Source organism: Eleutherodactylus coqui, chromosome 4, assembly GCF_035609145.1.
Source record: "Eleutherodactylus coqui strain aEleCoq1 chromosome 4, aEleCoq1.hap1, whole genome shotgun sequence".
In the NCBI taxonomy this organism is placed as follows: Eukaryota; Metazoa; Chordata; class Amphibia; order Anura; family Eleutherodactylidae; genus Eleutherodactylus; species Eleutherodactylus coqui.
Window position 1 is genome coordinate 279,007,065 of NC_089840.1, and position 16,975 is coordinate 279,024,039.

General features: G+C 47.5%; 1 protein-coding gene across 1 annotated transcript in view; it reads right to left on the reverse strand.

Moving 5' to 3' along the window:
- LOC136624521 (zinc finger protein 271-like) overlaps positions 1 to 16,496 on the reverse strand; it is a 41,315-nt gene extending 24,819 nt beyond the window's left edge. The window contains exons 1-4 of the mRNA XM_066598505.1: positions 14,139 to 16,496; positions 13,389 to 13,568; positions 13,176 to 13,299; positions 11,936 to 12,810 (exon numbers count right to left, since the gene is read on the reverse strand). Coding sequence (XP_066454602.1) covers positions 11,936 to 12,810; positions 13,176 to 13,299; positions 13,389 to 13,568; positions 14,139 to 14,216 — 1,257 coding nt within the window. The 5' untranslated portion in view covers positions 14,217 to 16,496. The remainder of the gene's footprint in view (positions 1 to 11,935; positions 12,811 to 13,175; positions 13,300 to 13,388; positions 13,569 to 14,138) is intronic.
- Positions 16,497 to 16,975: the final 479 nt, after the last annotated feature.

The window sequence follows — 16,975 nt, forward strand, 5'->3', positions numbered from 1 at the left end:
GGAGACAAGGGGTCACATGACCAGGTCTCTCCGCTCAGTGGATGCAGGACTCTGCTGTGTGAGGATGTATTCACAGTGTATGCAGCAGAGCCGAGCGTGTGTGAGACGGAGGAGCGGAGCCGAGCGTGTGCGAGACGGAGGAGCGGAGGCGAGCGTGTGCGAGACGGAGGAGCGGAGCCGAGCGTGTGCGAGACGGAGGAGCGGAGCCGAGCGTGTGCGAGACAGAAGAGAAGAGCGGAGCGCGTGCGAGACGGGGGAGGGGAGCGGAGCGCGTGCGAGACGGGGGAGGGGAGGCGAGCGCGTGGAAGACGGGGGAGGGGAGGCGAGCGCGTGGGAGACGGGGGGGAGGCAAGCGCGTGGGAGACGGGGGGGGGGGGAGGCGAGCGCGTGGGAGACGGAGGAGGGGAGGCGAGCGCGTGGGAGACGGGGGAGGCGAGCGCGTGGGAGACGGGGGAGGGGAGGCGAGCGCGTGGGAGACGGGGGAGGGGAGGCGAGCGCGTGGGAGACGGGGGGCGGAGGCGAGCGCGTGGGAGACGGGGGAGGGGAGGCGAGCGCGTGGGAGACGGGGGGCGGAGGCGAGCGCGTGGGAGACGGGGGAGGGGAGGCGAGCGCGTGGGAGACGGGGGGCGTAGGCGAGCGCGTGGGAGACGGGGGAGGGGAGGCGAGCGCGTGGGAGACGGGGGGGCGTAGGCGAGCGCGTGGGAGACGGGGGGGCCTAGGCGAGCGCGTGGGAGACGGGGGGGCAGAGCCGAGCGCGTGGGAGACGGGGGGGCAGAGCCGAGTGCGTGGGAGACGGGGGGGCAGAGCCGAGCGCGTGGGAGACGGGGGGGCAGAGCCGAGCGCGTGGGAGACGGGGGGGCAGAGCCGAGCGCGTGGGAGACGGGGGGGGGCGGAGCCGAGCGCGTGGGAGACGGGGCGGGGGGGGCAGAACCGAGTGTGTGAGATACGGAGGAGCAGAGCTAGGGGCCGTATACGTGCAGGGAATGTACACGTAGGTGACGCTATATGTGTGTAATGAACACCCTTCTGTCCGCTTTGGTCACTAATATAGGATAAATAATTTCTCATACTAATTAAAACTTCCCTCATGTGTTGAAGATGTGTGTATGTGTGTATGTGTGTGTTTGTGTGTATGTGTGTGTTTGTTTGTGTGTGTTTGTGTGTCTGTGTGTGTTTGTGTGTGGGCATATAGTTGCAAGTGGACTTGTGTAGCTGCTTCTATTATGTGACTGCAGGTCCTGTACACACAGTGCAGATGCCGGGGAAATGTGTTAGAGTTCAGAGACTGTATCGGTGGCCGGTCCAGAGCTACGGAGAGAGCAGCTTGTCTTCTGCATACAGCTGTTCCCCGCTTCAAGCGCCTGTCTGTTATACAGCCAAGCGCTCCATGTCACGTATGGAGAACAGAGCTGGACAACTCTGTTCTTCATACCCAGCCTGTTATTAGAGACGGGATACATGTGTAGGGAAAGACTGGGGCAGGAAAAAAAAGGGTGTGGGAGGGGGAAATCCAGGTAGCGACTCCTGAGCAGCCACCTCTGTATGATGTTTGATCAATTTACTCACAGTTGCCATCTTGTACCCATCTGGTGAATATGGGGGTATTCCAGATACCTGTCCAAACTGCCCACGTGCGGTAGAAGCCCTCATAACCCGCCTCATTGTCTGCAAGTCTAAGCCCCTCCATGCCCTTAATCTCGTCCATCGCCTCCACCCATGCACCCCTGGGTATATGTACACTCTGCTTCCAGAACCTGGGTATTACCTGCCTCGTTGCAATGATAAAGAATTTCACTAATCCCGTTTTGAGTGATAAGGCATTGCCGAAATAGATAGATAATAATACCAGTTCTGGTGCCAGGACCAGTGGCTCTCTGCTCACTTTCGCAAATAGTCGCCTCACATCTTGCCATATGGGTGCTACCATGGAGCACTCCCACTAAATGTGAAGCATCAAACCCACTCCAGCCCGGCAACACCAGCAGATATCCGAGGCTGACAGGAAAAACTATGTAGCCTCTCCGGAGTCATGTACCATCATGAGATAATTTTGAAATTTAGCCCTTGACGCTTGCTAGATATAGACATCTTGTGTTTTAACTGGAAAGCTCTGTCCCAGAGCTCTCTGTGGAAGGACCTGTCCAATGCCTCCTCCCACGCCCCTATCCACCTGGGAGAGTGACTATCCAGATATTCCTCTTGCAGTTGGTTGTAGAGCAATAAGACCGTGTGTCTGGGCGCCTCCGATGCACAGCTTCTCGAAGGGGGTGAGCCTCATGTTCGATCCCTGTTCAGGTCTTATTTTCCCCAAATAACTGCGTATCTGGAGATATTGCATCCAAGAGCTCGGGGGCATCTCCCACGCTCCACACAGGTCCGTCAGAGGTCGCAAGCCCCCCAATCCCATCAGCTCTGCCACTCTGGCCTCCGCCCCTCCTGGCATAAATCCCAGCCTGAGTAAGCCCAATGTAGACGGGAGCTGTGGATTCCCAACTAAAGGAGTTAGAGGCCCCGGGACAGAGATCCTACATCTCCCTCGCCAGGATCTGAGTAGACTGACCATCACGGCTGATACCCCTAACCTCTCCCAGTTGACCCTTCCCAGGATCCAAAAAGCCCTGCGTATCTCAAAGAGGCTGTTCTCTTTCTATGGACACCCATAATTTGTCTGACCCACTCCGCCCCATTCCTTCTGCTTGGTCAGACTCTTATAGATAAGCCTCCTAGATCCCTCCTTCAAAATAAATTTGATTGTCAGGCCCTGCAATCTATCAAAAGACTCCTGGTGGATAGCATAGTGCAGTCTGGAAAATATATAACAACTTCGGAAGTATATTCATCTTAATGGCACACATCCTGCCAAACCATGACATAGGGATCCCCGCCCAGCCCTCCAGGTCCTTTCCGAGAGACAACAAAAGCAGTTTGTAGTTTAGATCATATATCTGGGTTGGGTCCGCTGGGATCTGAACCCCTAGGTATTTGATTACGTTCCCAAAGAAATGGAAAGGCTGCTGCCATATCTGACACATCCCTCTGTGGGATTGAGATATTGAGTATCACTGATTTTTGTGCATTCACTTTATAACTGCTGAGCTCGCCAAAAATGGCAAACTCTTGCATGATATTGGGGAGGACCACTCGGGGGTTCGAGATATAGATCAGGAGGTTGTCCACAAAAAGTGAGATTTTGTGCTCCATCTCTCCAACCCGGGTACCCTGGCACCCTGGCGTTAGCCAATGCCTCCATCACTAAAATGTACAGAGTTAGCGACAAAGGACACCCCTGTCGTGTGCCATTCTTAATCCCAAAGGGAGTGAAAATCTGCCATTAACCCTGACTTGTGCAGAGGGGCCGCGATACAATGCCATAATCCAGGAGAGCACCCTGGACCCTAGGCCCAGTTTCAAGAGGGTTGCCTCAAGGAATCTCCAGCTGATTCTATCAAATGCTTTTTTACTGCGTCAACAGACAGCAGACATAGGGGATGTTTTCCTCTGCATGCCCGTGCTATCAGAAATAAGGTCTTAAGAGTGTTATACCGTGCCTCCCTGCCTGGGGCGAAGCCCGTCCACCTGATCCCCATGTATGAAGAGGTTCAATCTATTTGTTAATATTTTTGAAAATATTTTAAGATCACAATTAGTGAGTGAAATTGCCACATGACAGGGGGTCACTGCCTGGCTTTGGTATCAGAACAATATGTACCTGGAGAGCCGGAGGAGGGAAGAGGCAGCCCCGTGAGATGGCATTGAAAGCCTGTAGGAGCAAGTCCAAGACCAGATTCCCCATGTCTTATAAAATCTGGGGAAATACTCATCCGGACCCGGGCTTTTTCCCACCTTGATTCCCCGTAGAACCTGTGCAAACTCCTCTGCATTGAAATCCTGGTCTAGAACTTGGGCCTCCTCCTGTGAGAGAAGTCCCAGAGTATTGTGGTCCAAGTATTCCGCTATGGCTCGTTGACTCTGGATAACCGGCGAACCCCAGGGCCCTAGTATATTGTAGAGTTTGGAATAGAATGAACAAAACTCTTCCAGGATCTCCTGCGGGGAGTGGGCCTGTCTACCCCCAAAGGTGTTTATGTACTGTATGTGAGGGTGAGCTATCCTAGGGTGAAGTGCCCTGGCTAACCACCTGCCAACTCTTATCGCCATATTCATAAGAGCCAGTTCTAAACAGAGAGCTTTTTGATCCAGAACTTCAAAAATTTTGTGTGCGTCGAAGTTCTGAGAGCGACAGCTGGTCGAGATTTGTTTGTAATTTCTTTATCACTAAGCTCCCTTAGTAACTGAGTGAGCTATAGTGCGTGTTCTTTTTTAAGCCTAGCTCCATGTGAAATAAATACTCTCCGCAGAACGCACTTCAGAGCCTTCAATTTTATCGGTGCACTTGTGCAGTCCACACTATGATCCAATTAAAATTTTCTATAGTTCTAGTGACGTCGCTCATACAGGCGGAGTCCCTAAGTAGACGAGGGTGCCCGATGCCTCTTGTCCCCCAAGCCCAAGGATGCAAAGACCGGAGATTGATCTGACCACAAGAATACGTCTAAGGAACACTGAGGGGCCCCGTCAAGTAAACGGGGGGAAACAAAAAGATAGTTAATCCTACCATAGGAATTATGCGCCATGGAATGGAAACTAATCATGCTTACCTGTGTGGAGGATGTGCCACAGGTCAGTCAGGTCCATACTAACATCTTTTGAACCCAGTGGATGGCCATCTCTGGGAGTGAAAAACATCCCGTTGATGAGTCTAGATGAGGATCCATACGCATATTGAAGTCTTCCCCCAGTATGATCAATGTCCCCTCTGCGAAGTCTGACAGTCCTCGGAGAGCCCTGGAAGCAAAGCATACCTTTCCCTGGTTAGGAAAATACATATTAGCAACAGTGTATATCTTGTTAGCGATAGAGATTTTTTAAAAGATGTACCGCCCAACCTCAACACTTTTCTGTGCCAAGACTGTGGGGACCACTGATTTGTGAAATGCTACAGAGACTCCACAAGTTTTATTCTCTGGATGGGTGTAATGGAATCACAAAGGGTAGAACTTATTCCTTCCATAGTCTGGGTATCCGGAACGTTGGAAATGTGTGTCCTGGAACATGGTAATCATGACACTTTTTTGTGGAGCCTATATAGCACTTGGTTTTGTTTGTTAGGGCTATCGAGCCCCTGTGCGTTAAAGGATCATATGGTCATTTGAGCCATACCGCCGGTTTGGTGTATTGCGCATTTGGTGGACCAGTGTCACAGGGCAATCTTGGCCCCCGGAGTGTAACCTGGAGGAATGGGGGGAAGGGAAGGGATGAGAGGGTAAATGGGGAAGGGAAAACAGAGGTAACATACGTCCACAGTAACATCTAACAACAATGCAATCATTAACTCCACAACGGGTAGTTAGCTATCAATCGACAAATGACTTCGCAGCTGTGAATTGCTGCAGTCCCTAGTGGGAAAAATAGCTAGGTCGGGTCCAGGCCTCCGGCCCGCTTCCCCTCGGCATCTGGCAAGAATTATGTTTGACATCCAAGCAGGCATAATATTTGGAGGTAAGGCCCAGCATGGCTGAAAATGTAAACGGGTTATGGTTGAAGTGAATGCGAAAGCAAGCGAGGGGCAGAGGCAAAGCAGACTGTTAGAATGCGTAAGGTCAGGAGCAAAAGGTGGAAGCAGACAGATACCCGGTCACCAAAACAAGAGCAAATAGGGTGGAAAGAGTCCCCCTCTATGTAAATCATCCCCCCAGTCACCAGAGTGGTCAGGTGACTATGTCCTGGCCTCGGGGCCTCTGCCCCCTTCGCTCCACCTTAGAGGTAGATGAGAAGAGTCCCCAAGTCCAATGAACCTAATTATCGAGGAGGTTGTGCATGCTTTGATGGTGATAACTGGGAGCTGCCTTGCATCTCCAATCGGTGCATAGGTCGTGCCCCATCTGGATCAGGGGTATAGCCAGGAACCAGGAAATTTGTGTCTCCCCCGAAAGCTTCGCCCTTGCCCCTCAGAGGCACTAGTCTCGAGAAGTTCCATTCAGCTCTCAGTAGATGCATTCTTTCGGCTGTTGGGCCCCATCGCCCTTACTGGCTTGTCTGTAATCGGAGCTCATTGTTTGCCATTGTCCTCCTGGTGAGAGCACTGCTGACGCCTGTGGCCTCTGCCAGTCTGTGAGGGAGACCATTGGCAATCGTAGAGCTGTGAAGAACTTAGGGAGGTCTCCCAAGGACCTGAAGACTGCGGTCTCCTCTCCTCCGCCAGCCACCAATTGGAAGGGGTATTCCCCGCTCCTTCAGGGCCGACAGTAAGGAACGGAGTGCCCTGCGCTGTTGTAATGTCCTCCTGGAGAGATCCAGCAATACCAGTAGGTCTCTGTCGTGATATTTGATTGGACCTTTAGATCTAATCTGGCGCAGAAATCTACTCTTTCTCTTTATAGAAATGGATCCTGCACACCACATCTATCGGTCGTTCCAGATCTATGGACTTGGGGCCCAGGGATCTGTGGATCCTGTCTATCTCGATTGGGTTGTTCGGGGGTCTTTTCAGAAGGTCACCAAAATATTTATGAGCTTATACCTCCAGATGTTTATTCTCCACCTCCTCACTCAGGCCCTGTATTCTCATATTGTTTCACCTGTGGCGGTTTTTGAGGTCATCTAAATGGGTGGCGAGTTCTGCAATTTGACTGGCAAGATCGCACAAGATCACACCTGTTCTTGCATTTCCTCTGCCTCAACCAGATGGTGTTCTAAATGTTGGATTTCTTTCTGGAGAGATTCTAGTGCAGATTTCTGTGAAGTGACAAATTGAGCAAAGAGACTGTTGAGGTCTCCCCTGGTGGGGATAGCTCCAAGGTGTTCCTCCCAGTCCCAGCCGTCTGTGTCATTTTCATTGGCCAGTCCGGCAGCTCTTCCCTCCGGCTGAAGCTGTGTCAGGGTGGTGTAGCGTTTATCCGTCCACTACTGTCCCTGGGAGGGCTTTTCTGCAGAGATGTGGGAGTGCAGTTTGCTTCCACTACCTCCCATGTGCGCCTCTCTCCCCCTGTGACATGTTGCTCTCTGTTATTCTATTTGTGTGGGTGAGTCAGAGGTGTCATTATGGGTCGGTGTCCCCTTGTATGTGGTGAGGGGGCCTACATGTCCTCCCCTTTCTTTGCCTCTCTGTGGCATGGGTGGGGGTCCGGGGGAGGCTGCTCACACTTCTTCCCTTTTATGTAGGGTTTCTATGGGTGAACTGGGCCTCTGCTGTGCCTCCTCTCACCCCCTTCCCTGGCCTGTCATCCCTAGGGGGAGGGAGGTTGGCCTGTCTCCCCTTCCCTGTACCTGCATCTTTTCTGGAGATGTCTGGGGGTCATCAGAGAAAATTGCTATGCCTCCCGGTGACTCCCCACCGCAGTGCGTCCGGACTTCCTGTACAGTGGCTGGTGCTGATAGCGGTGGGGCACAAGCTTCCACTGTGGCTGGCTGTCACTGCATCTCCTTCGTCCTCTTGATCTGCCACACCCCCGATGCGGCGCTCAAGCCCTCCTGGTGGTGAGTGCTGCCCCTGTGGATGTGGTGAGTGAGGGCCCTCCAGAGCTCTAAGCGTGCGACCTGGAGGCTCGTGCTCTTCCGGTGCCATCTTCTCCTCTCCACGCGAGTCCGCAGGCCGATCACTGGCGAGTACCGGGGTCTTGGGGCTCAATTCTCTGTTCTGGGAACCGTCCCCGGCGTCCGAGTCTCCTGACTCCTCCAGCCATGCTGCTCTCCTGCTCCTCTCTTCCTCCGTTGGCCATGTGGGAGACATCTTGTTCTCCCCATGCTACACATGGCAGTCACCGCTGGCAGAGATATATCGGTCCAGGGGGCCAGAGTCATCCTCATTGGACCTGCTGGGGTAGGTGCCATGTATTTAAGAAAAAAATTGCTGTGGGGAAGACGGAGCTCAGGAGCAACATGTCTCACTTCTCCATCAGCTAGCCCACGCCCTCCAGAATATATAACAGCTTTTTATACCCCAGGATCCAACTCACCCCCATTGTACTGGTTTCTCTGTTAGTGCCAGCTAGACTATGGAACATGCTTTGATATTGTTCTTTGGAAGTAGGAGTCTCAGAAGGGAACACACTATTTACACAATAATACACCAATATATTGTACTTAGGATGAATCCTTAGGATAGGTCTGAGCCAAAATTCTAACTTGAGTTTTCAATTTTAAAGTTAGTAGGATCCGTGAAGAAAGTTTATAAAAATAAATCTTCAAAAGTATAAATGCATCTTATAACTACTCCACATACTGATACAACTTTAGGAACATAGATTCTTATATAAAATTCCCCATCAGAGGTAAATTGTATCATCTATTTGTCATCTGATTTTTAAGCAATCATCAAAGCAATCTTACCTCATATTTCCAAACATATTTTCTACTGTAGATACCTAACTGAAGATGTGTGGTGAGGAAAAAGAGGATTCTGTCTTTCCATTGAAGATCACTGGCCAGCAGCACAACTTAGAGGATATAAGTAAACAGAGGTCATAGGCAAGGCCTATAGGCTATAAGTCAAAGGCAGATCATAGAGCCATAGGCAAGGCTTAGCTGCCCCAGAACTACAAGCTAACATGCGTAGGTGAAGTCAAGGGGCCACAAGCCCTAGGCCAAGCGCATTTGCCATTAGTACCTAGGTCAGGCATAAAGGCTCTAATTGAAACACAAAAAGAATATAGGCAAAGCCCAAAGGCTATAGACCATAGGTAAACCACAAAGGTTACAAGACCAAAACCACAAAGGCCGCTATAGGCTAAGCTCCAAAGCCATAAATTTACAAGTAAACTCATAAAATATATTAAGCCATAAGACAAAAACCATAGGAGGTCATAGGGCTAAAACCACAAAGGTTACAGATATAGCCTAATATCCTTTATGACTTTAAGGTAAAAGCCACACAGGCAAAAAGGCTAAACCATAAAGGATATTAGGCTATAGGCAGAGCTGTAAGGTTATAGGTAAAGCCATAAAGACTATAATGCTATAGGTAGAATCATAAAGGCTATGGGCTGTGCCATAAGGTAATAGTTAAAGCTATAAAGGCTACTATACTATAGGCAAAGCCATAAAGGCTATCATGTTGTACGCAGAGTCATAAAGGCTATAGGCAAAGCCATAAAGTCATTTAGGCTATAGGCAGAGCCTTAAAAGGTCATTTAGGCTAAAAACCAAATGCACAAAGGTTGTATGTAAGACCATGAAGGCTATAGGCAGAGCCGTAAAGTTATAAGCAAAGACATAGCAGGTTTTAGGCAGAGCCATAATGGCAAAATATAATGACCATAAAGCACAAAGACAGGCGAATAAACTTATGGTAAAGGCATAAGACTATTAGGTCATAGGCAAAGCACAGAGGCCATAAGCCCGAAGCAAAAACTATATAGGTCCTTGGTCTGACTATTGAATGCACATATAGCCATCCCCTTAAATTTTTCATTATTGTAGGGTTAAGGAAAAGGGAAAATTAAAGTCCTTAGGATAATTCTACTCTGGACGCTCATGTCTTCTCCAACTCCAATCAGTGATAATGCTAGGCACCGCCCAGATTAGTATACACCTGAATTCCTCTAATGATGAAAGCACCGAACACCTCCAGTCCAGGTGCAACAATTCGAAGAGTATTCTTCCACTAAAGGGTTCTTCCACAACTGCAGGAGAAGGATCTGAAGAGGTAGAGAAAGGGGCTTCCCTACATAACATCTAGGGACAGAGGAGCACACCATCTGCTGCGGGAGACGAGAGGATGATACCAAGTTTACCCAGTGGCTCCCCATAGAGAATTACACTGGACAGGTAACCTCTCAAGCCATTGAGTTTGGAATAGAGTTCCTGCAGTCCGGCAGCTTTAGAGATCTGGAAGAATCCTTGAAAGAGCACAGGTAGCCAAGCAGCAACTGTTTCAGCATTCTTCAACCGCTGTCACGTCAGTGCATACCAGGCACAGCGCTGTTCATTGTATGACAGCTCTATCCTATTTACTTGAATGTGATGGAGCTACTGTCAGGCGACGAGATGAATGAATGTGATTTCACTGGCCTAAGAAGCGGCCGCAGCACTTGCTGGAGCTCCGTGACCTCTTCAATTAGCTGATCGTTAGAGATAATGAGCGATGGACCTCCACCTTTCTATTGATAACCTATGCTGAGAATGGGTGATCAATAGTTTAGTGCCCTTTAAACCTCCATGACTTTCATTTACTACCAGTAGTGATACTGCAGCTGTGCTAGCACAATCACCACGAGGGCCCAATGATGGCTGCCAACCAGACTCTAACAGTATTGCTTGGATAAGAGAGAGAACTCCGATAGTGGGAAATGCACTGACCTATGCTGAAGAAGAAGCCAACAGGGTCAGACCCAGGGCCAGACAGTAGACCGATGTCCTACATGGTTGTTATTCTGATGAGCTTCATGTTTGGTCTCTGTAGTATAATTACCCTCTCTTTCCCCGATACTCGGCACAGCACTCCTCTATGTTCTGCACATCTTCAGGGTAGGTGATCCGCACTGGAGACCTCAATGTGTTTCCTGTTGATGGTGGAACTACAGAGCCCAGCTGATTCTTCTATAGGTTCATACCAGGTGCATCATCTGCTGACTTTCGCATTGTGTGAGAAGTGAGGAGAATCTTCCAGAGAAAAGATTAGTTCTCTATTACATCCTTTGCAGCAGTAAAGAGGCTCTGGATCAGCTACAATTAAAAATGCACTGGACCTTCTTTTTATTTTCCAGTTCAGATTGTAAATTTAAGATGTTGTGCTATGGGGTCTTATTGAAATCTGCATTTCATCAGTTACTTCACACCAGTAAGATTGTTTAGGCTCAACAGAGTTTCTACATCACAATGTCATCAATGCCAGAAAATAGTGTTGAAGTTGTACAAGTCAAATGGATCTGTTCCAGAATTTGTGCCTTTTGCACTGAGTTAATCAATCTTCTTTCTGAGGTGGTCGCCCTTCATTAGCAGCTACCCCTGGGGTATGACTATTGGGGCCTTTTGATGAAAAGTAGTGGCAACAACACACCCTTATATTGGGACGTACACAACTACAAAAATTAGATAGATGGAGAGGAGACTCTGTAGTCTGTCTCAGTGCAGAAATATGTTTGATTTAATTATCTCCTATGAAATGATTATTCAAAACCAGAAAGTGTCCCAACTAGTGCCACAAAGTGCGGGATCCTCGGTGTAGTTCTCTCCACACTATTTCTACACATGACACCTACCAGCTCCCTCTCATCTCCAGAGGTCTGAGGTGATAGCTTACCATTTAAAGGACACGAGCATGTAAGGTTTTACACATTTATTAGTGATTGGTAACAAGTTTTGAGACTTAATTATATACATTGATGTGAAATATTCTATACACATGGTTGGTATACAGATGTGCTATCTGGGTTCTAGTTAATTTTTAGATACCAGGCATTAATTGGCAGTTGCATATATTTCTTAATCATCTTGTAATACATGTGACTTCGCTTTGACTTTTAATGTTGGATTTTTTTTCTTGTACTGTTTATCAATTTAAAAGAAAATGGCAGCTTCCCCGATGAGTTATTTGCTGTTAAACAGTACGTTATTTGTGGGTGAAACATTTCCCAAATTCAAAACATTAACATGACTTCCTCCCTGTGTGAGTCTTTTGACGGTCAACGAGATTGGATTTCCAAGTAATACATTTCCAAACTCAGAAAATAAATATTGTTTCTACCTTGTGTGAATCTTTAAATTTTTTGTTAAAACGTTTCCCACATTTTGATTATGAATGTGATTCTCTTCCTGTGTGAATTCTCTGGTGCCTAACAAGATGTGATTTCAGATTAAAATGTTTCTCACATTCTGAACATGAATATGTTTTCTCCCGTGTATGAATTTTCTGGTGTGTAAGAAGATGTGACTTTACATTAAAACATTTCCCACATTCTTGACATGAATATGGTTTCTCCCCGGTGTGAACTCTGTGATGTGCAACTAGATATGATTTCTGATTAAAACATTTCCCACATTCAGTGCATAAATATGGCTTCTCCCCTGTATGAATTCTCTGATGTGCAACAAGATATGCTTTCCGACTGAAACCTTTCCCACATTCTGAACACGAATATGGCTTCTCTCTTGTATGAATTCTCTGATGTCTAACAAGATCCGATTTAGATGTAAAACCTTTCTCACATTCAGAACATGAATATAGTTTTTCTCCTGTGTGAATTCTCTTATGTATAATAAGATGTGATCTATCACTAAAAAATTTCCCACATTCTGAACATGAATATGGTTTCTCTCCTGTGTGGATTCTCTGATGTGCTACAAGGTATGCTTTCCGGTTGAAACTTTTTCCACATTCAAAACATAAATATGGTTTCTCCCCAGTGTGAATTCTTTGATGTACAACCAGAAGTGTTTTCTGATTAAAAAATTTCCCACATTCTGAACATGAAAATGGCTTCTCACCCGTGTGAATTCTTTGATGTCTAACAAGATGTGATTTCCTGCTAAAAAATTTCTCACATTCTAAGCATGAATATGATTTCTCCCCTGCATGAACTCTTTGATGTATAACATCCCTTCGGTAAATTTTATTTTGCTTAACAGTCTGTGATGAATTAGAAGATGGAACCTGTTTAAAAGGATCAGAGGATCGTTCTTTACTGTTAAGGGCTGATGGTACATCTGGGATAATGGCAGGCTCTTCATATGTATGTTGTATGATACCATGATCTTCCGTTCTGCAATCTAATGATATCAGATGTCCATCTGCACTCCTCTTTCCATGATCTGCTAAGAATAAAATGGATTTTAACATTTTTGAATATCACTTTACAAGTATATCGATATTGTATTACATTTCTAGATATAATCGTTCAAATTCCTGTGATCCAGCAAGAATCTGAACAATTATTGTTTAGTGTAAATGCATGCACCAACTGAATGAGGAAGAATAATTCATTTGCCGTTCAGTTTATGCATGCATAAAAAGTGAAAGACGATCAGCGCATGTAAACAAGCTTCATCTATGAAGAAGAGAACAGGGACATCTCTCCGCTGCTGTTTTTTCACTGGATCTACCTGTAGAAACACAGCCACTGAATTTATTCTCTACATACAAATAATAAAGGCCGTGTGAATTTAGTCCGGTCTATTACCTGGGGATGGGGGGGACTGGTGGTCCTCCATCATGATGTCCTTGTATAGATCCTTGTGTCTTTCTAAATACTCCCACTCCTCCATGGAGAAATAGATAGTGACGTCCTGACACCTTATAGGAACCTGACAACACAATGATACCGTCATCACCCAGACACGTTATACCACCATAGCGTTACTGTATAATGTCCCAGCATTCCCAGCAGCGTCACCTCTCCAGTCAGCAGCTCAATCATCTTGTTGGTGAGTTCTAGGATCTTCTGCTCATTGATCTCCTCCAGTATCAGGGGGTGAGGTGGAGGCCCTGTGATTGGGCTCAGGGGTCTTCCCCATCCATCAGACACCGGGGCCTGACAGCCATCACTAGAAGTCTTCTTCACTACCGTGTAATCCTGTTTATGGGGAGACACATCCATAAATATCCCTGCAGACATTCCCAGAGTCCTTCATGTCTCCAGTTATCTGTTATTTAGGTTCTCTTCACATCTGTGTTCATCATTTCTGTTGTTCTATTCCGTCATAGAAGCAGAACAGCAAAACTATCAGAGTTCCGGACCCTTTACACCAGTGTTCCCCAACTCCAGTCCTCAGAGACCACCAACAGGTCATATTTTCAGGATTTCCTCAGTGTTGGACAGGTTATGTAATTATTGTCGGTACCTCATACATTGCCACAGGTGTTCTTACCATAGGGTATCCTGAAAACATGACCTGCTGGTGGTCCCTGAGGACTGGAGTTGGGGACCCCTGCTTTACATGACTGACATTAATGGAACCCAAGAAACTAAATTGCCTTATAATAGGTCTGTTGGGTTTCCATCATTTTACCAGAACAGCACAACCGGCTCTATTATTTTCTGGTATGATTGAATCTGCAGTAATTACTCTGATCTCACATTGATGTGGTCAGAGACTGACAAAGATAAGAATAACAACGTGACATCCTCCCCATAATCTCTCACCTCTCCTGTAAGCTGGAAGAGTATCTCTAGGGTGAGGGTGAATATACTCTCCACCATCTCGTCCCTGTCTATATCCATCTTTGTCAAGTTAATCAGGTTAATTACCTGATATAGAACGTATCAGCTGAGGATCCTGAATGGAAAGAAGACAAGAATGTAAAATCTCCTGAAAAAAATGCAACTACTGAACATAATTCGGGGTAAATGCTACTTATAAAAGAAACAGAACAATAAAAGTAAAAAAAATCTTCATGCTTTCTAGGCCTGGATAAAGAATAAAAATGGAAAACTCCAATCAGAGGAGATGCCAACTGAAATCACTGGAGGTAACTGCACTGTAATCACTATCACTGTGTAGAACTGGTATACGAGTATTACGTGGCGATAGTATTATTCCGGTGTATACTAGAGTTTAGCTGCTGGTCCAAGTACATTAGGTTTTAAAAGTTGTCTAATATATACGGTCTCTGCAGTCTCCAAGCTGAAATGAATCTAACTACACGAGCCAGAATAATGTCTGCTTATCTCTCCAGAGATATCCCGGCTGCACCGGTGTCTGGTCACTCTGCGTCGCTGAGCCTCAGCCAGTGTAGTGCTGTTGCGGTAGATCTACTTGCGATGCACATTACTCACTGTCCAACCTGCCAAGCTGCTCAGCGAGGCTCCTCCAGAATCAAGTGACCATTCAGGTAGCGGCCGAATTGACTATTCTCATCAACCTCCTCACAAGTCTCTCTGACTGCCTCCTCCTCGGCAGGTAGAGCTTCCTTGTGCTTATAATGACAGTTATTGCCACTCAATCTCTGAGCTCACCTTTACAACCCAGCTTTCCCAGAGTCCCATTTATTCGCCCGATAGGAGTCCCATGATTCTGTCTCTACATAGATCGGATCCTAGAGAGAGCTGAAACTACTCATCTCCGATGTCCGCGATGTCATGCGGCGATCTGGTCCTACAAGGACCTGACGCCATCTTCTGCGATTGCGCACAAGATGGAAAAATGTTGGGCGCATGCACAGAAGGTCAAAGGGGCCTGGAAATTCAAAATCTCTCTGCTCCCGGCTGTCACATAGAGACGAGAGCATGAAGATGTCACCGGGGGCACGGTATCATGTAACAGCTATCATGTAAAGTTAAAAAAAAGTTAGTTTCATTTAACCTCACGGATCGTATCCGCAAGGGATTTGTCCCATGACGGGATCTTTGTCCACTGACCTTTCCCGGTTTCTTCGCATGTGCCCGTCGGCTAAATGGTGGACGCAAGAGCAGAAGCCGTGGAGGGCCTGAGAAATTAAAAATCTCCTTGCTCCTAGCTGCCAAAGGTAGCTGGGAGCCTGGAGCAGTGACTGTAGGCCTTGTTGAGCGGTTCACGATCATATGATAAAAAGGTCGTGATCTACCTTAGGCCGGTCTCACACGACTGGATAGGAATGCGCGAGTTCCACAATCATTTATTCAGATCGCTACCTGTAATACGCAATTTACAAAAAGTCCCCGGGAACGCTCGCCTTCCTGAAGTTCTAGGAGCAGCTTCTTGAGCACCTTCTGTCTGAGACCACCGAGAAGTCAGCAAGTGCATGAGTCTTAGGAGGTGCAAAGGTTCACAGAGCCCTAATTTTTACAACCCATCTCTGACACCGAACTCAAAAATCCCCCCCCCCCACAAAAGGGTCGGGTTTGCAGCAAGCTTGGGAGGAGGGGGAATACCCAGTTTTAATGCCCCATGTGCCCATCCCAACCAGGCCTTCATAATTACTACTTGGGAAAAGGAGGGGGGGTGGGACATTCTTTTTTAGGGAGTCTGCACAAGTGCGCAATGGAGCCTGGAATTTTTTCAGTTGTGCCCTGAAATCCAATGGGTGTTCCCTCCATTATAGGCCTAGCCATATGTCCAGTAAGCAGATTGGGGCTACAATGGGGGTATTGAGGAACACAGAAGAACCAGTGCTATAAAATTTGCGATGCATCTCCCCAATTTTTCCTGTTTGAAACAAAGAAAACTGTCATGAAAGTGACATTTCTGAAAAATAATTACATTTTATTTTTCACATTCTTTATAATTTTTGCAAAAAACTGTGGGGTCAGAATTGTCAGTACACACCTAGATGAATTTGTTAAGGGGTCGAGTTTTCAATTTGTGGAGGGATGGGAGGTTCTATCGTTTTGGCAGCTTGATGGCTCTACAATTGAGCAATGGGGCCTGGAATTTAAGGCTGTTTTACACCGGAGTGGTTTTAGGGCAGTACAGTCTCAGGTAATTTTTCAGACACAGAAAATCAGAGCTTCATGCACGTAAATATTGTGCATTTACTGAAGCAGAGTGTTGCTTAAAAAAGCACAGCTGCTGCAGGAGGAAAGAGAGATGAATAGAGATGAGCGAACGTACTCGGATAGGCACTACTCGTCCGAGTAATGTGCCTTATCCGAGTACCTCCCCGCTCGTGCTGAAAGGTTCGGGAGCTGCCGCTGCTGACAGGTGAGTCGCAGCGGGGAGCGGGGCAGAGCGGGCGGGAGAGAAGGAGAGAAAGATCTCCCCTCCGTTCCTCCCCGCTCTCCCCTGCAGCTCCCCGCTCCGTGCCGGCACCCGAACCTTTCAGCACGAGCGGGGAGGTACTCGGATAAGGCACATTACTCGGACGAGTAGTGCCTATCCGAGTACGTTCGCTCATCTCTAGAGATGAAGCCTCGCAGGGCTTCGGGATTTCCCCATAGCTGGGAGAGAGAGAGGGGCTATGGGGGATTAACCCATAGCACCGCTCTTTCTCACCCTGCTATGGGGAAATCCCCCATAGCCCTGCCCTCTCTCTCCCTGCTATAGAGATTCCTGTAGGACATAG